This window comes from Macrobrachium rosenbergii, chromosome 48, assembly GCF_040412425.1.
Source record: "Macrobrachium rosenbergii isolate ZJJX-2024 chromosome 48, ASM4041242v1, whole genome shotgun sequence".
Taxonomy (NCBI): Eukaryota; Metazoa; Arthropoda; class Malacostraca; order Decapoda; family Palaemonidae; genus Macrobrachium; species Macrobrachium rosenbergii.
The window spans coordinates 65321564-65347719 of record NC_089788.1 but is presented as its reverse complement, the minus strand read 5'-3'; the positions used below and the strand labels follow the sequence as shown (position 1 = coordinate 65347719).

The following is a 26156-nucleotide window of genomic DNA, read 5'->3' as shown; positions in this document are numbered from 1 at the left end:
CATAAGTTTTCCAACAATTTTCTTCATTTTGAACCATGGCCTTCGGGACCCTCTCGTCGAAAATTCTCCCGGGATAGTGTGACTGTAAGTAAGGAATTGTTGTAATCGAAATTCCCACGCCTTTTCGATTGGACAAAAATGTGTAATTTTTCAAGGATGTGTTTATAAAGCCCTGCCATTAATCAAGCAATTGTTTTGCGAGCCTTGACACCTTTTATGTGGATATGGGTAGTGTGTATGGTTTATATGCCTGCAGATATAAATACTCTCATACGTGAAATACCTACTTATGTACCAGTACAAATGTGTGTATATATATATATATATATATATATATATATATATATATATATATATATATATATATATATATATAGAAAAGAGAGAGAGAGAGAGAGAGAGAGAGAGAGAGAGAGAGAAAGGATCCAACCCCCCTTTATAGAATTGTCAATGTTAAATGGAATAAGAACAAGACAGATTAATTTGGGAGCTGTGTGGAATTAATCTTTTTGTAGTGATACGAGCAATATGTGATACAAAGGGTTGAAGGGTTTTAAGGTGATAATGGGCACCAGGGGAAGGCACAGGTCATTGTGATGATGCACATGTTGTAGAAACTGAACATGTACACATACGAATAAAGCCTAACCTCCCTTTCCACCCACGCTAGGGCCAGTGGAAAGCAGTCATTGGCTGTAATGAATCGGCAGATATTCCTATGGGCCTCCTCAAAACCCCCCAACCGTAGCTCACAGAGATGGTAAAGTTTTGTTGACACTGAAATCTGTCAAACCATGAATGGAGGTTTTAACTTAGGATCACCCCAGTGAGAAGTCCAGGTGATGCCACTCAGTTACCAAGACGTTATTGCATAATTCGGTGTGGGTAGGAAGGCAGCCTAGAGAGTTCTGGCTGGATAGGGTAGAAATGGTGTCGAAATTGACGGCACTTAATATTCAGGATTGTCGAGATTGCTTGCAAGATAGAGAGGGAGGTCAGAATGAGGGATGGGGAAGCGGAGAGGCTCGAAGCGTTCTATGATGAGGAAGTCTTCTGCGCAAGGGTTCCTTCCTTGATGTAGGAGAAAAGGGACAGTTGCTGTTATTGCCAGTGATGTGTACTTGAAGAAAACTGAATCTTTTCCTTTACCGTGGGATCCAGAATATAAATAACGCTGAGTATCAATGTATATATGCTAATTGAAGCTGTTTTGGTATGTCATCTATGATTGCTCCTTGTGGTTTATTGTTTTTCGATCTCGCTGCTACTCGTTATACGCCACAGAAGCTTCATCAACAGTACGTTGACCCTTAGTCACTCGTTACTGCTCTGCTTATTAATACGCTTGTCCTTTTCAGCTAACAGTTTTATCCCTTTATACTCTACCTTCAGTGCCAGTAATATGAAAACAACCACAAGAAAAACTTAGTAATGATACTTATTGTTATAACTAACATCTTGATCAGGTTTTGACAAGCTAGTGTCTTTTAAGCTGTAGCTCCTCTTTCTTTCTTGTTTCTGCAAGATTCCTGGGAAGTCGTTTCCGTATCTCCTACTCCCCTTCATTCACGCAGATTCTTATTTATAGAAGAAAGATTTGATATGGCTCGCAACAGCTCATAAAACCCAATAACTACCGGATAACCCAAGGTCTAGGGCCTGGGATAACCATGCGACTCGGTATGACCTTTCAAAACTGGACACTCTCGAGAATAAAGCCTTTTAGAGGAAATTTGCAGGTAAAGAGAATAATGTTCCCTGTTGCAAAGTCCCTAACAGTGATGAAGAGCAGTCCATGTGGAATGAGTGAAGTATTTGTGTGACGGACAGGACATAAACAAATTGCGTAAATTTATGTTTTATGTTCTAACTTCAGTCCCGGTATTTTGTGGTACAACGAAAACCGTTTTCCTTAACGACGGACACGGAATAGGAAATGCCGAATTATTGACAAAGGATAAATACTACTACAACACTATAAAATCTAGGAAAACGTTGGCGTTTTAGGCTTGTTTCTTAGGCCTTTTCAGATTACTTTCTTTTGAGTTTTTGCATATTCGTGCCGACAAGAGAGAGAGAGAGAGAGAGAGAGAGAGAGAGAGAGAGAGAGAGAGAGAGAGAGAGAGAGAGAGAGACTAAAATTTTATGTACAAAGTTATTCAACAAAGGAGGTTATGATTAAATAGGTACTTAAATGAAACAAACTGTCGCAAATCCAGTTCCTGGTTCAGGTTCCATTACTTATAGAGGCATGACCTCACAAGATATGTTAACATTTCGTAACGGACTGTTACGGACTTCCCATATTTACTTTCCCGACCCAGATATATCAAGACATGGTAAATAAACAAGGAGGTTTACTACATCGAGATCCGTCCCAAATTGTCGGTTAAGTTACCGATTCTCCACTGGTTTTAGTTAGTGTTTTTATTTTTACCAAATTGGGTTACTAACTTTTCTTAACAATTATGTCAACAAGGTGGTTTATTGTTTTCTTCTGGGACAGACTCCGTACTTTATACTGTCTTCATTCTTTTTCCTACATTTGGTTCTTTAATGGAATATATTTGCCTACGGCAAAACCAGTCCAAAGTTATTTTTTCTTTGATTCTTCATGTTTAAAGACAGGCCTTGTAAGCTCCTAGTTGAAGCCAGTGTTGCACAAGTACTTTTTATGGAGCCTTTAGCGTGTTTGTGCCTTCAGTCCTTGCACCAAGGACCAAGTCATTATTTTTTTACATTGGTGCAATATTGATGCCACGCATGTACTTGTTCAGTTGATGCGTGACTTCAGCTTCGAAACGAATACTGGCGTTGCTGTGCTGAACGTACCTGAAACCATGGCCGTGTAGTACAACAGTTGAGAGTTGCTATGAGCTTGATTTCTTAGAATCGTGGAAAATCTTATGTCATGTTGTGCTGTCAGAATGTTTTGACATCCCACTGGTTATTAGAAGTTTCCTTGGTTTCCTAATAGGTGTGATCGAGGCTTGTCCTTCCTTGTCAATCTTTTTGTTTATACGAAAAATTATAGGGTGTTAGGTCTTCACGTTAAGAATAATTGATTTTGTTATCTTTATTCTTTTACAAGTGTATTTTACCTACCCACACGCACACACATAGACACACTTATATATATAAACAAACGCAGTCATGTATGTTTGTATATACTTAGACATACATATGTGTGTTATATGTGTTCTTGAAGTTTTATTGGATGGGAGGTTCATCCACAATTCAGCAATTAAACTATGAATGTGGCAGTGACCTGACCATATGGTGTTTTATCACTGGAGCTACCCCTTGTGATGGGAAATGACGTAATGTTGAAAAAGTATGTAGAAATATATATTTCCTTATTTGGTTTTGAAATATCAGTACAGGGAATGGGTCTTCATACCCTATGTATTCAGCCATTTCAGGCCTTTCACATAATGCAAAGAAGCGAGGACGCTGTTGTTTTCGTTTGTCATGCACACCACTTGACCTTGGCTGCAGAAGCTCATCAGCTATTTAGGGGACATTTCTCCCTATCAGAGGGTCCACAATCCTTCACTAGGCACTCTTCTCCGTAGCAGTGTTTTATATTTGTACTCTGAACGATTGGCTCCTCTTAGGGTAGCAATACCCAGGTTGTACCATCTGCAGCCGCCGTGGTAGCAGTCCTCGGTGGTAGACTGCCTGTCTATCTGGTTGCTGCTGGCCCAAAGAGGGACAAGCTTATTTGAATTTCAGGTAGCGTTTCCTCTCCTAAAGGCTTTGCAACTCTCCACTAGACGCTCATCTGCCTTGGGATAATGTTAATTAGAATCCCAAGCTATTGGCACTTCCCCGGGCAGCAGTGTTCATGTAATACTGCTTCTTCCGTCACAATAGCGTGAAATCTAATTGATTGATAAAGTGAAGTGTGAAGTCGGAGAAAAGACTGTAGATGTAGGTGCAAAGTTGTAAAATAAGGAAATGAGTGGTGAATGGAATGAAGAATCGTTGATGTTTGTGAGTGATACAGTACTGATTAGGGTAACCGAAGAGAAACAGGAAAATAGAATCTGTATGGTATTGCAAGAGGTAAAAGTTTGCTCTGTGTTCTGTAAATGTCAGCAATGTTAGACTAAGGTTATAAGGGTAAATGGACACGAGAAATATGGAGCAATGAATGTTAATATGGATAGTGGAAGACTGGTAGCCACTGCTTTGTTCAGGTAGTTGAGAGTAATTATAATAGAGGTGAGTCACAGAATAAGTGAAGAAAAATGTTAGTTGAGTCTGCACGAAAGGTTGTTAAGAGACTTGAATTGTTTATTTAAGCTAAGATGGGAAAGTGTGAAGAAATTGTTTAACCAACTCTCCTTTTAGGAAGTAGAGTGTGGCACTAATGTCTCGTCAGCAGTTAGAGTATGAATATGGCAGTGACCGTTGTGTGTGTGTGTGTGTTTGTCTCTGCAGTCACCTTTTAGGGGAAATGGCTTTAATGTTGCAAAATAGATATAAAATGTGTGAGTGTAATTTTCTGCACAGTTTAGCAGTTAAATTATGAATGTGGTTGTGACAGTTTTTCTGTCCTCCCTCAGATCTTAAAAACTACTGAGGCTAGAGGGCTGCAAATTGGTATGGTGATCATCCACCCTCCAGTCATCAAACGTACCAAATTGCAGCTCTCTAGCCTCAGTGGCCACCAACAACAAAGGCCACCACCGGACCGTGGCTGAAAGTTTCAAACAGCATTATACGCTGTACAGAAAACTCGATGGGGCCACCCCATATTAAGGGAAACGACAAACGGCATAAATATATACATATACATATATATATATATATATATATATATATATATATATATATATATAAACATGTATATATGTACATACATGTTTATATATTTATATAAACATATAAATATATATATGGATGTTTATACATACACACATACACACACATATATATGTATCCATGTATGTAAGTGTGTGTAATTATGTATTCATCCTTTCAACATTAAACCATTTCTCTTTTTTACACTTGCCTTATTCTTTTGTCATTTCTCTTTCTGCCTCTCTCCTTGCAGTGAAATTTGTGCGTTTCACACGGGGTACCAATATTTATTTGTCCCATTATACGTACGTCAGCGCACTTGCATGTATTCAATTATACATTTTTTTGTGGTCCACCAACCTCATGGTTAACAGATATTGGCATGATAAATTTCTTTGGAAAAGACGATCGGTGTAAAGCCCAACTGAAACGTAACTTAATGTGAGCTTTCAAAATTGGCCGTATTTGTTACAAGATAAAAACGTACCCGTGATCTATTCCGGATAACATCTGAATGTATTCGAACATATTTTTCAGAACTCGTTATAGATTTCTTCGGTCCAGTTGGAGTTTGGAAACCCACTTTAAAAGGCATAATCACATTAGTTTTGCAGCTTCAAAGTGCCGTCTATTATTTTTTTTTATTCGGCTGGATACATTTCTTTGGTCATCGCTTTAAGGGTAAATTTGAAAAAGGAATTTATATTGGTGACGTGCTACATTCGACATGACATACTTCGTCAGTAAACAAAGAATTAGGCGGGATAAAGACGAATCACTCCCTTTAATGAGGTGTTATACACGTCTCATGTGACAGGACACCCGAATCCTCCCTTGACGTTCATATAAGAGGGAGCCTTGTCAGTTTCAAGTATGCGGGCTGCCTTGTCGTTGCAATATTGATGAATTGCTCATTGTTGCATTGCTCAGCAATGTCGCTTTATTCAGTCAGTGATCTTGGTCTCATTTCCACATATTTTGTGTTTTGCTTAGAGTCGGTTTTTGAACTTCTGTATACTATTTTTTTTTTTAACTTAAACTTGCTTTGTGACAATTCTTTTTTTTTTTCTCTTAAACCTGTTATGCTATAGTTTGAAATACATAACTGCTATGATCGTCTAAATACCAGCTCATATTAAACGACCTATTTGTCACGGCTTTATTAAGGAATAAGGTATTCGTTTCCATAGCGGTCTTAATACAAATTTTTTTTCATCATCTATGATCGCTCGCGAAATCTTCGTTATCATCTTTATGTCTTCTTAATTAATCTACCCATAACCTATCGTTCTTACAGAGCCGTATGATGCCTTAAGAAGACATAAAGATGATAACGAAGATTTCGCGAGCGATCATAGATGATGAAAAAAAATTTGTATTAAGACCGCTATGGAAACGAATACCCCAGTATTCGTTTCCAGTACGGGCCATACTAATATCTTACTGCCCTTTGACGTCGCATGTGCTGTTCGCAAGAGCCTGATGCTTTAATTAAGGAATGTACCCATGCTCTTGGAAGTCATTAACGGCTTACCAGATAATGGTGATTGCCTGTAATCTCGTACTCTTCTGTTATAGTAATGCCCAGAGTCATCTAAAAGTCCCAAAGGCTTTGTAATGTATTGGTGGTTTTACTGCATGATGAGTTCCTAATGCAATAATATTCCACTTTCCTGCATCAGATCCGATCCAGACTCACTGAAAAAATTCTACTGCTTTGCGGCTAAGCTGATTTGTTTATGATTATCCGTTAGTTATTTTTTGTGGAAGCTTGCTGAGCAAGTTAATGGGCTTATTCGCTTGTTCTTTATGAACGGTTGTTCTTATAGATTGTTGAATAATATTAATAGTAGCTGCATCTTTCCTGTTCGGAAAGCTACGATAGGGAACAGGATATTCCTCTTCCTAGAGGTGGCGTAACGGAAAACTTATATTTCTGGTACCAAAATCCAAGAAAGTTTAGAACTCATTTTATTTTGGTGATTAATAACCATTTCACCGATATTTTGTAAGCATCCATCCTCGATATTGTTTTAAATCTGATTCACTGTAGTCCTAGCCATTTCATGAATGGCGTCCATGACCATGGTCGTTCGACGTTCTGTTGCATAAACAGATCAAATCAAGTGGCACTTCATGACATTAAGGAGTCAATTAAAGTCAACAGGTTGATATGTAAGGCTACTTAAAATATACATTCGAACGCACCAGCGCATCCACATGCAATCATCTAAATATCAAATAACATTTATTTATTATCATATTTCTGACCATTTTTTTAGGGTACTCTTACAGAAACTTACAGTTTACCAGGAGTGAGCGAGTCAGGGCCTTGAAACTTCGCTGGTTGTGGCAGAGCATGCTAATATGAGGCTATCTAACTTTCACTGTGTTCGTTTTCTTAATATTACTTAGTTTAATGTCTTTTCAACATCATTTTTGACGGCTGGTTTTTCGGCGGTTCTTGTTTTACCTTCAGCCGGATGGTATTTGTTTGTCTGTCCATCCGAATTGCTTTCCCGAAAAATTTTTTTTTTCTTTGCTTGTTAACACTTTATATTATTACTTCAAGTTAGGCCAGGCTTGAGAAAGTACAATGCCTCGTGGACATTCTACATTCTTACAAATTGTATCGATGGAGTCTGATGTTTTCCTTGGGGTTTACGGAATATCTCTCTCTCTCTCTCTCTCTCTCTCTCTCTCTCTCTCTCTCTCTCTCTCTCTCTCTCTCTCTCTCTCTCTCTCTCATAAGATGAAGGCAAGAGACCGATAAACTCCTACACCTGTCATGTTCACATTGTCAAGGATCGCAAATCGTGTGTTTTGAACGACTCTAGAAATCTGTAGACTTACGTTATGTTTATAAAAATTCTTATTTGTTCTGTTTTCTCATTGCATCAGTGCGTATTGCACATGGGATGATTATTTATTTATTTCCTTTGTCATATTACATGTGTTGATGCTTATCCTAGGTCATATTTAGTTTGCCGAGTAAATTTAATGTAATTCAAGATAGGTAGGTTTGGAATATGTGATGTTACATGGTAACAAATTATGTTGTTTGAGATGTGATTTGTTATAGCAGTGTTTCCGGCGTATTTTGTAACTTGATGTAGAACGGTTTGTGAATTGTGATTTGAACAGTGATGTAATTGGCTACAGGTACGTTGCTGCTGTGCTATATAATTTAATACTGGAACATTTGTGAATAGTGATGTAATTCGGGACGGAAATGTGTGTGAAATACGACGCAGTATAGTAGGATTATTTTGACTAACTTTCTCTGCTGTTTATGTTGGTAATATGAGGTTAATTATGTGATATATTTCCTAGTCCCGTGGACCTCTTTGTGGCTGGTATGCACTGACTGATAATAACCGCATACATATCATGGCCAGTAAATGTTTGCTTACATTATAGGCCATAAACCTGGCGGAAATAACATGGCTGATGAGCCTACTCGATTTATTACAGCTGATAAAACCACTGTGACATATTTTTGGCTTAAAACTCCTTTGACATAATCATTGTTGACTATCCTGTTTTTTCGTGTCTTGGCTGATAAACTTATGTTTGTTATATCTTTGATGAAAAATTCTTATTGACATAATGGCAAATAAAGTTGATTATGCGTAACTGAACGACCTTGTGGTTTTTCTGATTTCATAGTTGATAAACATATTAGTTTGAATTGAAGGGCCAGTTATCTATTAAATATAAAACAATTGATTAAGTTCATCCACGTCTTTCTGGGATATAACAGCACGACGTCGTCATTTCTGGGAAATTCGTATATATATATATAATATATATATATATATATATATATATATATATATATATATATATATATATATATGTATATATATTTGTATAAATGAATATTATATATATATATTATATATGTAGACATACATATACGAATATACAGTGTATATATATATATATCGTTAAATTGTTTCCCATGGATGTGGTGGCTTCAGAGACCAATGAAGATAATGGTCACTACAATATTCATAATTGCACTGTTGAGTGTTAATTGAACACTCTGGGCATAAAGCTTTCACAGCGTTAGCTGCTTCATACACCTACAGGGAGGGTTATCAGCAGTGCATTAACTCTCCCAAACACACTAAGCCATTCACTTGTATCTTGCTTGCACTCTCTTACTTCCTGCATATTTAGGCCATTCCTTGGCGATGCCTTTTCAGTGCCTTCTGCCAAGCACTCTCTGTTTTCCTTTCCTCCTTCAATCCAACATTGCCGAATTATATAAACACATATCGGTACGGTGTATATATATAGATATACATATATATATAATACACACACATATATAAATATATATATATATATACACATATATATATATATATATATATATATATATATATATATATATATATATATATATATATATATATATATATATATATAAAAGCGAATACTACAGGAAAATGACAGGCAGAAGTTCAGTACCAAGCGCTTTCACGTATTTATTCACGCATCTTCATGAATAAGAGAAAAATTATGTTATTAAAATAAATGTGTGTGTATATATATATATATATATATATATATATATATATATATATATATATATATATATAAATATAAAGATTCATATATGTGGTTATATTTACGTTATATATTAGATGGTGTTGCAATTTTTCCGATTAACTTTATTTTAGGTACAGCTCAGTTTTTGTTTTGTAAGGTGTTAACTTTGTTAGTATATATGTATGTATTTATGTATATACACACAGATATATATATATATATGTTTGTATATACGTTTATGTTTGTATAAAGTATGTATTATTTTTAGCTTTTTTTTTTACTTGATTTCCTCTGTCCTTATGGTGCAAATGATTTACTGGTATGTCAGGCTGTTAAATATCCATTAAGTCTGTGAATTTATCGGCCATATTTTCATTTCACGTTATTGTACATTTTCTTCATCCCAGTCACGAAACTTTGTCTTAAGATGGTCGTAGAAGATCAGCTTTTTTGACGCAATATTTCGCGCTTCAATAATTTTGCTTCAAACTTTTTACATCAATATTGTGTAAAGAGCGCTCAGTGTGCACCTAAACGGTCGAAGTTTTGGTGGAATGCTAAGATTTATAGAAAAATCTTGATCCTTTATCAGTGTCCTTAGGGTTATTCATCCCTGTTAGGAGTAATAGTAACACATTTGTCATCTTTTCAGGAAGGTTGAAGCAAATACTCTTAACCCTCCTCTAGATCCTCTCTGTTTCGATCTCGAGGCTGCCCCTGTCTATTGTCTGTAGGTCCTGTAATGGTGTGAGGTCACCCACTTGACCACCCTACTAAGAAGACGCATCAGCATTGCGTTATACCTTCATACACGCACTGCGCCACTTACCGCTAAACTGTACACACTACAGGCGCTATCAAGTGTCTTGGAGATTAACGCTCTCCCGCTTCAACACCACTTCTATAACAAGTCTCCACTCTCCTTGATTCTCTTTCCTTCTCCCTCTCAACATGGAAGTTTTATGCGCACTGATTAATGTTTTCACAAGATAAGACCTGGGAAGATTATTTTTTTTAGAGGCGGATAAAAACTGTTAATGGTTGCTAGAAGACCTGGGTCTATTGGCACGGCTGCCATACGTCCCACATTTTCTGCGTAGAGACCAGCATTCTTTTGAATGCTTAGTTTAGGGATTGTTTTTCTTTTATGATAGGCTCTAGAAATTGCTACGTGCTTCCATTTCCATAATTTCCAAAATCTTCAGTTTTCAGAGGTCTGGTACATCGTTTCCTTTGCTAAAGGACCCTCATATGCCTTCTTTTTTTTTGCTTTCCATTTTAACCGAAGCTAAGCGACATCAAGCCACCTGTAAACTCAGCCTTACGCATATAAAAAAGATATACGCTCGTGTACCTACTCAGTGACATGGTCGGTATTCCCTTTCCTCTCTCTCTCTCTCTCTCTCTCTCTCTCTCTCTCTCTCTCTCTCTCTCTCTCTCTCTCTCTCTCCTCGTTTGAAGCAAGGCGCCATCATTGTCTCCAGCAGATCCATTATGCAAAACTCATATATGACGTCTGTCGCGGATGCTATATTTATCTCGTCACTTGTCTTCTGGAATGTCAGCGTTCCCTGTGAATCAATTACACCCATCTGCAATGGCTGCTGGAAATTAATTTAAAACAAGCAGAGCGTTGGAAATAGCTGGTGATTGGATGGGAAATGTAATGGACAAAATTTGAGCGCTGGTATTCAAAGAGATTTCTTTTGGGAATGTCAAGAGATGTTTTTGAAGGGATTCGTACTGTGACCATCTAAAATTGGAAGCAGGCCACGCCCCCTTTCATGGCACAGCTGTTATGTGTGTCAGGACACGATGCTGATTCTCTTTTATATAAATCTGTCCTATTATAGCAATTGACATTAATATTAAACAAGTAAAAGAATGCGCCGAAGTTTCTTCGGCGCAATCGAGTTTTTTGTACAGCGCATAATCAAGGCCACCGAAAATGATCTATCTTTCGGTGGTCTCGGTATAATGCCGTATGAGCTGCGGCCCATGGAACTTTAACTACGGCCCATTGGTGGCATGACCTATATCTTTGCCAGGCGCACGATTATGGCTAACTTTAACCTTAAATAAAATAACAACTACTGAGGCTAGAGGACTGCAATTTGGTATGTTTAATGATTGGAGGGTGGATGATCAACATTCCAATTTGCAGCCCTCTAGCCTCAAAGTGAGGCCAGAAAAAGTGCGGACAGAAAAAAGTGAGGATAGAAAAGGTGCCGACGGACAGACAAAGCCGGCAAAATAGTTTTCTTTTACAGAAAACTAAAACCTTCATACATGTTATGATGGTTAATATGATAAGAGCAGTTTGGCGCAAATGCTCTCTCAAATCCCTGCAAACGTAAGCAAGAAAATGTTTTCGTCTCCTTCTTTGTTTTTTTCAACAGGGAGGCATTTCTTAAAAGTTAGCTCGAATCATTTCTGAATTATAGGAACGCTCGAATAAGACGAAAATAAGTGTTGTTTACTTAATGATGTTTCAAAACACCGAGATTAATTATAAACAAACACGAGCGGTGCATTAAATCCGGATCCATTTAAAAGCGTATAAGTTATGTTTATCCAGTGATGCTCAAAATTAAAAAAAATAGATATGTTCGTAAAGAGAAACCTACATCAATCATTTGCACAAGGTTTATGAGTGTTTCAGTAATGCATTTGTTTGTTTACATATTAAAATGTTGATTTATTTATTTGCGTTTTGTAACCAGATTAGGGTAACCATTTCGTTTTGCAGCCAGTGTTTTGGGGGATTTCATAATACTGTGATATTCACTATGTTGACTTTCAGAAATATTGATATAAAGTCTCTGATATTCATTCTGTTCCTTTTTCTCCTTCTACACTCCCTCCTCCTTATATCTTCTTTTCGTACTTCCTAATTCCTGTCATATATCTCCTCTTCCTTCTGCTCTTCTTCATCATTGGTTTTTTCTCTTCTTCAGTCTTCTTTTTCTTTCGATCTTCCATGTTATTTTTATTCCTTTCGTATTCCTCATCCGCTACCTGCTCTACACTACATCTTCCTCCACCCGTAGGGGGCTAGCGCCATCAGTGCACCTCATGCGGTGCACTGCTGGCATTACTTAAGGTTGTTTTCCGCGTCCTTTCGGCCCCTAGCTGCAACCCCTTTCACTCCTTTTACAGTACTTCCTTTCATAACCCCTTTCTAACATCTTACTTTCCACCCTCTCCTAACAATTGTTTCTTAGTGCAACTGCTAGGTTTTCCTCCTGTTACACCTTTCAAACCTTTTTACTCTCAATTTCCCTCTCAGCGCTGAATGACCTTATAGGTCCCAGGGCCTTGGCCTTTGGCTAAAATTCCGCATTCCATTCCATTCCATTCTTCCTTAATCTTTTCCTGTTTATGCATTTTTACCCTTCCTTTACGCCCCTTTAATTAAAAATTAACGCTTTTTTTTCCCTCCTTTTTCACATCCCTTAAAAAAAAACACAACGACGGCGTCTGCGACCCCTGCAGAAGATGGGCAGAAGCAGAGAGCCTCCTGTGAACAAGGGCGTGGGAGGCTACCGCCCGACCATCAACTGGAGGGACATCTCCATCCGGAGGAAGAACATGGCCGACAAGCAGGTCCTGGCCTGCATCGTCATCTCCGGCGTCATCATCATCATCGTGGGGGTCGTCCTCACCGTCCTCGGGTTCCTGGTCATCAAGAGTGAGTACCTGGATTCGATTAGTTTCATTTTCTTATAGAGCTGGTCAGTGTTTCATATTCAGTATACGACTTGAACACGTCAACTGGCGTAGACGTTCACGAATATATGAGTGTGTATATATTAAAAGCTTTTAACACTTCAGTACATACACACAAATATTTATATATATATATATATATATATATATATATATATATATATATATATATATATGTATGCATTTATAATATATATATATATACATATACATATAATTATATATATGTATACATTATACTGCATATATATATATATATATATATGTATATAAATAATTGTGTGTGTGTGCGCGCCAATTTTAGTACATTTAAAACTTGTTACTCATATATATCGCTTTTTACATAGATATTAGCCCTAATAACAACTCATGTTACAGCCTGCGTAAACAAATATTTCGAAAAAAGGAACGAAAACTGTTGACAGAAGTGCGATAATATCTGTGCATGGCGGGACTATCACAACGTAATGTGATTCACGTCGGAAAATTACCTTTTGACAGCGTTTGAAATAAAGCCAGATATACTGATCACGTATGATATAGTTATTGATGGCGTAGACAATTAGTGGAATTGATAACACAATGTGAATGGTTCGAAAACTGATGCGTGATATTAATCTTATTGCCTGCGTGTTTAATCGCCTCTGCCGTGAATAAAGGATGTTGATAATGATAAAATTATAGTTAATACGATTATTGTTACTATTATTCTTGTTAGTGAAAGCTAGAGGGACTGAATTGATCGTTTTTACCAAACTTTTATCTTTTAGATTACGTTGTAAGTAATATTTTTCAGATAAAAACTAAACCGTAGAATTTATGTTTGCAGTATTTTCACTTCTTGAATGTATATACTGTACATATATATATATATATATATATATATATATATATATATATATATATATATATATATATATATATCATCCATTGACATGTTTCAGCAGTTCTGTGACTCTTGGCTTCATCTTGGCATGACAAACATTATTATTTTAATGAAGAGCTTTCAGTTTTTTTGACGTTTTATTTGCAAAATTATATTTAATTTGTTTTTCAATTTAATATGGGTTCAAGGTTACTCTCTTCTTAATTTTGTTTTCTTTATTATTACTTTTATATATGGCAAATTGTAATTTCTTTAATAATAATAATAATAATAATAATAATAATAATAATAATAATAATAATAATAATTTATTTGCATTCCTCCAGGATAATTGAGACCTCATTTTCAGAATAATTATCCAACCAAGACTGGCACTGATTTCGATTGCAAGTACGATCATTATTTTAGTCATTAACGGATACCAGTCACATATTATCGGTTCGTTTACGAAAATCTTAAAAAAAAAAAATGTTTGTGTGTGTTCTGTGACTCTTGGGTCCCATTATTATTTTAATGAAGAGCTTTCAGTTTATTACGTTTTATTATTATTATTTGTTTTTATTTTATTATTATTATTATTATTATTTTGTTTCTTTATTTATTATTATTATTATTATTATTATTATTATTATTTTCTTTTTGTTGCTGTTCAGAATAATTTTAAATTATTATTTTTGTGTACGTTATATTATTGGATATTCCTTTATGTTTGATGTTTTTTTCTCTGAATGTCTTTCTAATATATATATATATTATTATATATATATTATATATATATATATATATATATATATCTTATATGCTGTTCTTTTATATATATATATTGGATATATATATAATATATAAATATAAATATATATATACTATATATATACAGTATATATACATATATGTATACATATACATACACACATACATATATAAGTATACTCATGTATGTATAGACCTCAAACCTTTTGATATGACATAACTGCCTCGCTGTGCTATAAGCTTCATCCTTATACTCCAGAGACGAATTACGCACAATTAATACCAAAGGTTTCTGTATCCCTACGTCTGGGTAATGATTTCTCGTCGAGTAACTTTCATAGTCTGCCAAGGATTCCGAACTGCTATGGTTTGCCTTCTGTGCTGCGAGAACACCAGAATATGCTCACTCTGTAGAGAGAACTTTTGTTCAACTTTGGGGATGCTCTGTCCGTACGGCATCAGAGAGGGACTGGGTTGTGAAAATGTTAGGGGAAGACGACATACATGTTGGGAGTTAGTTATGGAAAGTATATACATATGTGGATGATATGTTTCTGTATTTGTGTGTATGTGTGTGTGTGTGTGTGTGTGGGAGAGAGAGAGAGAGAGAGAGAGTTTTTGCATTGTAAGAATGATAGGAATTGTTTTGTGTGTGTGTTTATGTATATATATACATATATATACTATATATATATATATATATATATATATATATATATATATATATTACAAATGAATATATATATATATATATATATATATATATATATATATATATATATATATATATATATATATATATATATATATATATATATATGAATGCATGTATATATACACTTTTTATATACTGTATATATATATATATATATATATATATATATATATATATATATATATATATATATATCTATATATCTATCTATCTATCTATCTTTCTATATATGGGAAATGATATAATATATATATACTAAGAGATATATATATATATATATATAGTGAGAGAGAGAAAGAGAGAGAGAGAGAGAGAGAGAGAGAGAGAGAGATTAGTCGAATAAAGGCGTGTGTAACTTGGGCCATTTTTGCCGCGACCCGTTAGATATTAAACTGGGAGCGCGCACCCGAGAGGGAGCGTTGAAGTTACTCCGAATCAGCCTCGCAAACAGAGAGAGAATAGATCACCCACTCGAGAGCGCTCTCAGACGTGCTTCCCCATGTTCAGGCGGTATCAGGCCTTCCATAGACGTGTTCCGACATTTCCAGATCGTATCAGGTCTGCTCACTCATTCATTTTTTCCCCCCTCAGGTCTTCGAGTTCTTCCATTTTTTTTCTTTTTAATCTTTCCCTAGCTCTCATCTTCTGATGCTTCCCCCTTCGAGGGTTTGACTTTCGTTCTGCCTTGTCTGGGGTCTGTATCCCCTTGCGTGCTTGTGTTTGCACGTGCTTTATTCGCGTATTTATTTCCCCCTCTCTTTCGCTAAGCGTCTTGTCTGGGATTTTCCACTGGCGATTTGCATCGGGGCTTCGTTTCTGTTGTTGCTTCTCACTAGAAATGCGGCTGATGGGTAGATCTGAGCCTCACAGTTCTCAAGCAGATTCTGTGATTGTTGCACTGATCAAATGAGGGACAGACTGACTTATAGATAGACAGATAGATAGATAGATATAGTAGTACTTCCTTATGATGCACATTAAAATTGAGAGAGGAAGACCGAAGTTGAAAGGAAACCATAGAGGCTGAAAATGAATGTTAGTTACAATTGCAATTTCTTCGGTCATTAGTAATTGTTTTATTTTATATACACATATATATAATATACGATATAATGTTATGTATGATGAGCTTGTATGGAACGGCTATTGATGAGGGAGTTGCCTGCACATATGTTACAGCTCTGTTCATCACTTAAAGTCTGATTAAGACAGTGACTGTTTTTTGCTTCTTCTTTGGGGCTGCATTGTATCGCAGTTATGGCTAACTGCTGACTACGTATATATATATATATATATATATATATATATATATATATATATATATATATATATATATATATATATATATATACTTATATATACATATACATATATATATATATATATATATATATATATATATATATATATATATATATATATACATATACATATATATATATATATATATATATATATATAAATATATATATACATATCCATACATATATATATATATATTATCATATATATATATACACACATACAGTACATACATACTACATGCAGGAAGCTGATATTTAAGCAATTATACGCAAAATTTGGTTGTTGAAATGAATTAGAGCCCTGGTGTGGACCTCTGCACTCGGACTACCAAACTGACATATTGACTTTGAATAGGCATTAATTAATTTTGTAATTTTATGTATTTCGTATTTAATGGATGCAGTGAAGTTTTGTTCAGAGGGAAAACCTTGTAAGTACAGTTCTTGAGAAACCTATGGTCTATCAGAGTTAATGACATGAATGAAATGTTTATCTTTAGACATTCATGCACGAAAACCTACTAAGTATCGTTGCTATCAACTCTCTCACCGCACGCTACACTCAGTTTTAAGAACACAGGGCGAGGAAGTTTGCCCGCGCGAAAGAAACCCGAAGGGTGTCGGGCATATTTTGCGAAACTTTGTTTTGCTAATGGGGCTTGTCCTTGGACTTTTCCTCGAGGACGGTTTCCTATAATTTTCCCATTACAGTCAACCTATTTGAATATTCAGGGGATTTTATGGGGTTGTGTGGAAGAGTGCCCTTGATATTTAGCAGTTTTTTCCAGGCATTATGAGCTGGATAATGCTAGGAATTTTCTTATGTCAGAGAGAGAGAGAGAGAGAGAGAGAGAGAGAGAGAGAGAGAGAGAGAGAGAGAGAGAGAGAGAGAGAGATTATTACTTTTCCTTTGCAGTATTCTTCTGTAGGAGGAAAGGAAAGATTTATTATCAGTGCCTTATTGTCCAGCAATACAAAAAAGCAATTACGATATATTGAGTCATGGAAGGAGTAGGCATCCCTCCCCTCTCTCTCTCTCTCTCTCTCTCTCTCTCTCTCTCTCTCTCTCTCTCTCTCTCTCGTTTGGTTTCTAAAAGTTGAATGTGGAAGTCCACAGAATTTCTGTAAGTATATTATATATATATATACTTACAGAAATTCTGTGTACTTCCACATTCATATATATATATATATATATATATATATATATATATATATATATATATATATATATATATATATATATATATATATATATATATATATATATATATATATATATATATATATATATATATATATTGCGTATATTTGTGTGTGCACAAGCTTGTGTTACACCAGCCGAATGGGGAGGAATAAAACAAAAGGTAATCCTACAAAATTCTGAGTGCATTGCGTAAGCTTACACGCAGGTATTTTTTTTTTTATGCTTCTCATTATGCGTAGCCCTAGGCGGCCTCTCAGGAGAGAAAGCGGAAGACTCGGTAGTGTTGGCGGTTCTCGGTTTCCGAAATGCACGTAAAAGGCTCTCTCTCTCTCTCTCTCTCTCTCTCTCTCTCTCTCTCTCTCTCTCTCTCTCTCTCTCTCTCTGCGTCCTTTCCTCTTTCCTCTGAATTGCAAGATGCCTTGGGGCGAGAAAGCTTATTTTCTTGTTATTGTTGTTTTTGTTATTGTTGTTGCTTGCATCACTCGCTTATGAAGCTGCCATTGTTATTGTTTAGTGTTACCGTTAGTGGTTGGCTTTTTGTTTATCCTTTCCAAAGGAATGTTGATTTTATTCAGTTCCTCCGGAAGTTGGGTAGTGGACCAAAAATCAGTCCTTTAAATATCTGTGGTCATCTGATCTGCATTATGGACATTTCCGCGAAAGTTAGTCATTGTAGAGTGAGATTATCTTGGTATTGCAAATCTTGTGGGATGTCGTCTCATATGGCGGAATTAATATTTTGCCTTGGGTTATGCAATAGTCGAAGAGATTGTGGTTGTAGTATTGATTATGGATCAGTCTGCCGAGTTTTTCGTTATCAAGATCTGAAACCGAAGTTATAGACTGACATGGATCTTGCTGTGACGGGTTACGAACCAGTTGATCAGATTTTTTGTTTATTTACGATTTTAAACCGAACTGATATCCCGACACGATGTTTATCATGAGGATTTCCTCTGGGGAAGCATTTCAATGGGAATAGGGCTAATTATTACTTAAGGTTCAATGCAGCGTGCCTTCGGCCACTAGCTGCAACTCCTTTCGTTTCTTTTACTGTACCTCATTTTATATTCTTTCTTCTACCTTACTTTCCACCCTCTCCTAACAATTGATTCAAAGTGCGACTGCGAGGTTTTCCTCCTGTTACACCTTTCAAAACTTTTACCGTCAATTTCCGTTTCAGCGCTGAATGACCTCATAGTCCCAGTGCTTGGCCTTTGGCCTAAATTCTATGATCGGTTCAATTCTGTTCAGTAGGCCTAATTTAAAGAGTAGTTGGGATTAGACTTTTCATAAGAAGAGGCTTCACTCAGAAGCTTAATGCTTGTAGGCGTTAATCTTTATATTATTATTATTATTATTATTATTATTATTATTATTATTATTATTATTATTATTATTATTATTATTATTATTAAAACACGTCTCATTCATAATCCTGATTTTCACTTTTGTTTGCTCTCTTTATTATTAATTTTTTAAATACGCCCGTTCTTTTATTTCTTGATTTCTAAGGAAGGACGTCATATACCATTGTTTTTCTTTTGTGATGACAATCTAAAATATTATTTTTATTATTTTTGCATTTGGTCCATTCGTCTTCTTAAATCTCCGTTTCTCCTCTTTCCATTTCTTATTCATTGCTTCATTTACTCTGCTGTGGGTAATTACCAAGACTCCTTTATACCGCTCTATTCCCAAAGGTTTACCCAATATTCTGGCTCCTTCGTCATGTTTTATTTTTGACATTTTTATTAGGTACTTTTTCATTGTTTTCCAGACTATGTTTTGTTATTGTTTTCATAAAACGTGAGAATTTTCGCTTTTCTCGCATTCCCTTATTGGAAATGGTAATGTTATTTTTTGTAGTTTTAAAAATTATAATTTTGCCATCACAGTTTTATCATTTCTTGCTGTTCCCCCAATTTTTTACTGCCATTTTTTTCTGTTATTTTACGATTTTCCCACTGCACCTTAAATTAATATCATTAGTATTATAATCATAACTCCATTCCAGTGGTGATTTTGCGTAAGCTTTCTGCTTCTTACTATTTTGCATTTCCTATATTTATTTTTATACTTTTTTTTTAATTTCTAAGGATGTTTCTATCCGTTTGTGGTCATCAGCGGTTTTTATTTTATTCTCTTCCGTGTTTTTCTTTTTCCTGTTTCTCGGTTATCTTTTATTTTTGCTTATGAGATTCTTTTAGTTTTAACGCTTCTTCTGCATCCGCTACTGCAGGGTGTTCTTGATTATCCTTTGTTTTTGCCTCATCTTTTACAAAATGTCCTTCCTCTCTTTTTATCTTTTATTTCCGGTGTTCTGTGTTCTTTAATATCCTCGTCTTTCCTTTTTTGCCCGTTGCGTTTTTAAACATTTTTACATTTCCTCCCTGCTTTCCGGACCGCCAGGGGACACCAGTCTTCCCAAATTCCACCTGTTTTACCGTAGAATCCCTAAATCTTGCCATATTTTCCTCCCTAGAAGTTCGCACAGTCCCTATCTTTCCCCACTATTCAGCCCTCATATCCCGAAATCTTTTTTTATGCCCCCATGCTGTCTCTTTTTGTCGCTAAATTGCTTCCGTCCACCAGGGATTTTCTTTGGGCTTTGTTCAATGAGACTCTCTCTCTCTCTCTCTCTCTCTCTCTCTCTCTCTCTCTCTCTCTCTCTCTCTCTCTCTCTCTCTCTCACGGATGAGTCTCCCTTCTGTCTCTTCATAATATTAATAACCTCTGGTTGCGTAAGTCTGGCGCTGGGTTGTGGGAGGCCATTCGTACATTTGTGTCTGTTGGTGGATCTGTTGTGATGTTTTTGATTTCGTCTGTTTGTTCGATCTGATCATGGTTTCTAAACATGCCAAGATTTTATACTTTTTAATGTTTAAAGTATATTTGCTGGTTATGCCATTTAATTTCCTTTTGGGGTTAATATTTTTACTTTCATCACAATGTATGTTTTTTGTCTTCAAAACAATATTTGCTTCTCCCTCCTCTTCCTACATTCATGACAGTATGAAGCGTTTTTGTTCCCCTTACAATATAGTTGCTTTATTCCATTATGTTCTGTAGAATTTCTGATTCCGAAATAAGTAAATTTCGACATATATCGCAAATTGTTATAAGAGAATGACATGAATTTCTTGATATAAAAAATTAGCTGATAAGACTTTTCCATTATGAGGCGATGAAAATTTATTATTTGTTCTCACGCTTTATCGCAGTTTTCTTGATTGCATTTTTAAAAAAATTTATTTTCACTCCATTATTGTTACGTTTCATCTGAATTTTTATTGATGGTTTATGACTGTAATAAGTATTGATGTCGTTATCATGATTTCGTTTTTTACCTTTGTATTGCCCCGTAAAAAGTAAAGGCAGGATTTTAGCAGTTTTACAGTTGCATCGTATAATTATGCATTATAATTAACTTCATTTCTTGATTAAGATTCCGTGACAGTGAACCCTTTAGACCGCCCGCGTGACACACTGAAAGAATAAATATGCAGATCAACATTGTATTTCATATAGAACAGTTATTCGTTGATAATTTGGGCAATATGATCAAATGCTAGTGCTTGGACTCGCAATAGCACGACTGGACATGAACTAATCAGTACCAATATAACCAATTCAGCAGCCAGTATGTATAAGCAACGTGATTTACTCCATTTAATGCGTTTGATTAGCACACAAAGTCCTTTGCATTTCTGATTCTGTAATTCTCGTCGTGTATAATTCAGAATCTGCGATGTTTAACTGCGATATTGTGTTTAACATAGATTTTAATATCATAGTGTTTTACGTTTATGAAAAAACATTTTTTCATATATTTTCGAAATATTCTTAATGTTTAATTTTTTTTAAATAAATACTTACGACTTTAGGAGAGTATGGTTTTATTTAGAAAAATAATTTTATGAAAAGATGGTAAAAAGTAATTTTAAGCAAAACTAAAAAAAACTGAAAGTGACAAATATATATATATATATGCAATATATATATATATATATATATATATATATATATATATATATATATATATATATATATATATATATATATATATATATATATATGTATATATATATACACAAATATATATATATATACACAAATTTTTTCAAATATATATATATATATATATATATATATATATATATATATATATATATATATATATATGTATATATACATATACATACTTACACAAATTTTTTCAAATGTTGCTGATGGAGTAACTAATATTTTGCTTGTAAAAACACTATTCATTTGATAAAGAATAAAGAGGTTTGCATCTCTATAGAAATGTATTAAAAGAGCAATTCAGGTGAGAGAGAATTATGAGGTTTGCATCTGTGAAGTGGTAATAACTTGATGCAAAATTCGATTTTATGTTCTAGGCAATAATATAACTTTACTCTTTAGAAGTTCATTATTCATTGTTTATGGACGGTGTAAAATACATCGCTGTTTTCAGAATCGTTTGCTGTTCAGAGAAATAAAATGTCAAACTTAGAAGATGCTATTCCCGTTAAATTTGGTGTCGTATTCAAAACCTCATTTCCTTTTGCATGGGTTACAACGAGACTTCTTTAGGCTATTATATGTATATATGTATATATATATTATTGTGTATGTATTACATATATATGATTATATATATATATATATATATATATATATATATATATATATATATATATATATATATATATATATATATTGATATGTATTTATATACATGCATATATGCACATATATTTGTATATGTGTGTGTTTGTGCTACATGTTTACATATACACACACACAAATATATATATACATACATATATACACATTTTTTATATGGTGTGTATGTGCTACATACAGTATATACATAAAAATATATATATATATATATATATATATATATATATATATATATATATATATATATATATATATATATATATATATATATATGTGTGTGTGTGTGTGTGTGTGTGAGGTATGTGCTTTTAAATATTCTTATAGATATGTTTGTTCTCTGTCAAAGTAAAAGCCACGATACTGATTGCCCTATTCTCTTTTGCCAAAATTATTGCTCATCATTTTTGTTAGAAGCTGTTAGTTCAGTGTCATTGTTGATCATTATACAGAAAGGATGATGGGTCGGTGCGCCCCCCTTCTTAATTATCGTGCTTTTGTTATTTATTCTGATTTCCATTCAGGCGAAAACACCGTCCCTCACTCAGATGAGTGACTGGCCGAGTGCCATTCCATCAGAAACTGTTGAATTTGATTTGAAGGAAATACTGCCTCTGCTCAGTTGACCTTTCGCTACAGTCAATAAATAAATGGAAAAGCGGCGAATTTGACGTAATGGATGTTAATGGCATCATGACTTATTCAGGCGCTTGTACAGTTATTTGCCTCTCGCTGTAAAAGGGAGAGTGATTTTTAAAAGATAAAGTATTCGTGTGTTTGTGGGCTCTGTGATGACGATGATGAAATAGAATGGGGCTTGGGCCTTTTAATTGGGTTGTCTCATAAATAAAAAAATTCCATATACATATATATATATATATATATATATATATATATATATATATATATATATATGTGTGTGTGTGTGTGTGTGTGTGTGTATATATATGTAATGACATATAGGTGAACCTAGTCAGTGTTATTTTATCATTAGTTCTTAGGGAACAGGAATAGAGGTATGCCTTATTGTGGTAAGGGAATAACGGTCAAGTTCCAGGCATTATTTGCGACCAGGAAGGGCATGTGCATTTATTTTATTGCTGTTATATAACACAGTAGTGTTCCCCTAGTTGTTATTTGTTTATTCCTTATCTCAATGTTGTTTTGTCGAGACATATCTCGTTTTTTCATCCTAAATAACAGTCTCTCTCTCTCTCTCTCTCTCTCTCTCTCTCTCTCTCTCTCTCTCTCTCTCTCTCTCTCTCTCTCCGATGTTTATATTAAGTTTTAAGTTTTAGTACTTTACAGAAGCTTTCAATGTGTACTTTTACCCCGTGACACACCCTTTCTCTCTCTCTCTCTCTCTCTCTCTCTCTCTCTCTCTCTCTCTCTCTCTCTCTCTCTCTCTCTCTCTCCTTTCTTGCGTGATGGTTTCCAATTGTTTTTTCTACACCGCTGATTTTCCTTTAATTTCCTTCGCAATTTTCTCTTGTTTCTTTAGCGCCATTCTCTTTTCTTGTCTTCCGCGACATTTCGTTCAAATTTTTCGGAAGGCGCAGTTTGTTTTCCTTTTTTCTTTCTCGGGTATTAGCCTTGCATCTTTCACATTTACTCCATTTATTTACTCCGTTTGGTTCCACTTGATTTACTTTTTGCTGTGTTACCTCTCCTTTGCCTCTAAATTGCTTAATTGGTTTTTGGGGTTTACCGTGGTTTACTTGATTTTTGTTTTATTTTTTTCTGTTGTTTAGTAAGATTACTTATTCATAAGATTTAGATAACGTTCTTTACCTGCTTTTGATATTTTTCTCCGTCGTATATTAATTATTCATCTTTATCTTTCATTTTTTCATATTGGCTATGTAACATGAAATTACTTTAAATTTATCAGCAACATTTACAGTTATATTATAAAAGAAAATTCTTGCTGACGGCACAAAAATTCACTATAGTATCCAATTGATATGTGGTTGAACACTATAAAATTGTTGATTTGAATTCTCTTACCTGTTTTGATTTTGAAGCGTGAATGATGTAGGAAATATTTGTCAAAAAATTCCATAACTGCGTAAATTTACTCATGTCAGTTATGATCTAATTTTGGTAGGAAATCAGTGGTTTAAGAAACGTCCTCTTGGATGACAGTTCGAATACTGAAAACAGTCGAGGAGAATTGAATCTATGAAAAAAATCTTATGTGTCTTAACCACCTTGATGATGACATCAGAACTGGATTGGCTTGTATAGCTGTTGCCAATTGCCTAGAATTTCAGAGAAAGGGAAGTTTTCGATAATGCGTCCTGATAAACCGCAGGTAGCAACAGCAGGCAATATTGCTAATAACCTGCCAGAAGGTTTCCGATATCTTGCAAAAAGGACGCAGGGACGCACAAGAAATTATTTGGTCCTTGCCTCATAATACACCTATACATTCTCTCTCTCTCTCTCTCTCTCTCTCTCTCTCTCTCTCTCTCTCTCTCTCTTTAGATTTTAATTGGTCCCTTGCATCACAATACACACATTCTCTCTCTCTCTCTCTCTCTCTCTCTCTCTCTCTCTCTCTCTCTCTCTCTCTCTTAGATTTTAATTGGTCCCTTGCATCACAAACACACTCTTCTCTCTCTCTCTCTCTCTCTCTCTCTCTCTCTCTCTCTAGATTTTAATTGGTCCCTTGCATCACAATACACACTCTCTCTCTCTCTCTCTCTCTCTCTCTCTCTCTCTCTCTCTCTCTCTCTCTCTCTCTCTCTCTCTCTCTTTAGATTTTAATTGGTCCCTTGCATCACAATACATACTCTCTCTCTCTCTCTCTCTCTCTCTCTCTCTCTCTCTCTCTCTCTCTCTCTCTCTCTCTCTCTCTTTAGATTTTAATTGGTCCCTTGCATCACAATACACACACTCTCTCTCTCTCTCTCTCTCTCTCTCTCTCTCTCTCTCTCTCTCTCTCTCTCTCTCTTTAGATTTTAATTGGTCCCTGTATCACAATATACACATTCGTCTCTCTCTCTCTCTCTCTCTCTCTCTCTCTCTCTCTCTCTCTCTCTCTCTCTCTCTCTCTCTCTCAATTAATTGGTTCCTTTTATCATAATATACATACGTCTCTCTCTCTCTCTCTCTCTCTCTCTCTCTCTCTCTCTGACCGGACCCACTGCTTAGTCCATACTTAACTTTCCACCTTGTCACTGTTTCAGGATTAGGATGATATTGCAATAACAGAAGCCCCATAATTAAGCCATTAAGGATTCTAATTACCTTCATTAGCCAGCAACCAGATAACATTCACAGAGTTCTTCAACTTCTGATAATGATTAATTTATGGTGTTAATTAAGTGGCGTGACAACAGTAGAGGCCATCAAAGGCAAACATTAGGAATCGATTAAAGCAACAAATGGATATTGTGTGGTTCGTAAATATGATAGCACAGCGTTTTTATCTCTTTTAGAAAGGCCGATTTAGCCCAAAATTTTATAATATATATTTAGAGTCTTCTTCTTTGTCTTCAGCTT

At 35.1% G+C, this 26156-nt stretch overlaps 1 protein-coding gene across 3 annotated transcripts in view; it reads left to right on the top strand.

Moving 5' to 3' along the window:
- The window catches only part of LOC136831479 (C-type lectin domain family 2 member L-like), a 291313-nt gene that overhangs the window by 28230 nt on the left and 236927 nt on the right, over positions 1–26156 (top strand). For all 3 annotated transcript variants that reach the window (XM_067091978.1, XM_067091977.1, XM_067091979.1), the window contains exon 2: positions 12865–13060. In XM_067091978.1, the coding sequence (XP_066948079.1) occupies positions 12865–13060 (196 nt within the window). The remainder of the gene's footprint in view (positions 1–12864; positions 13061–26156) is intronic.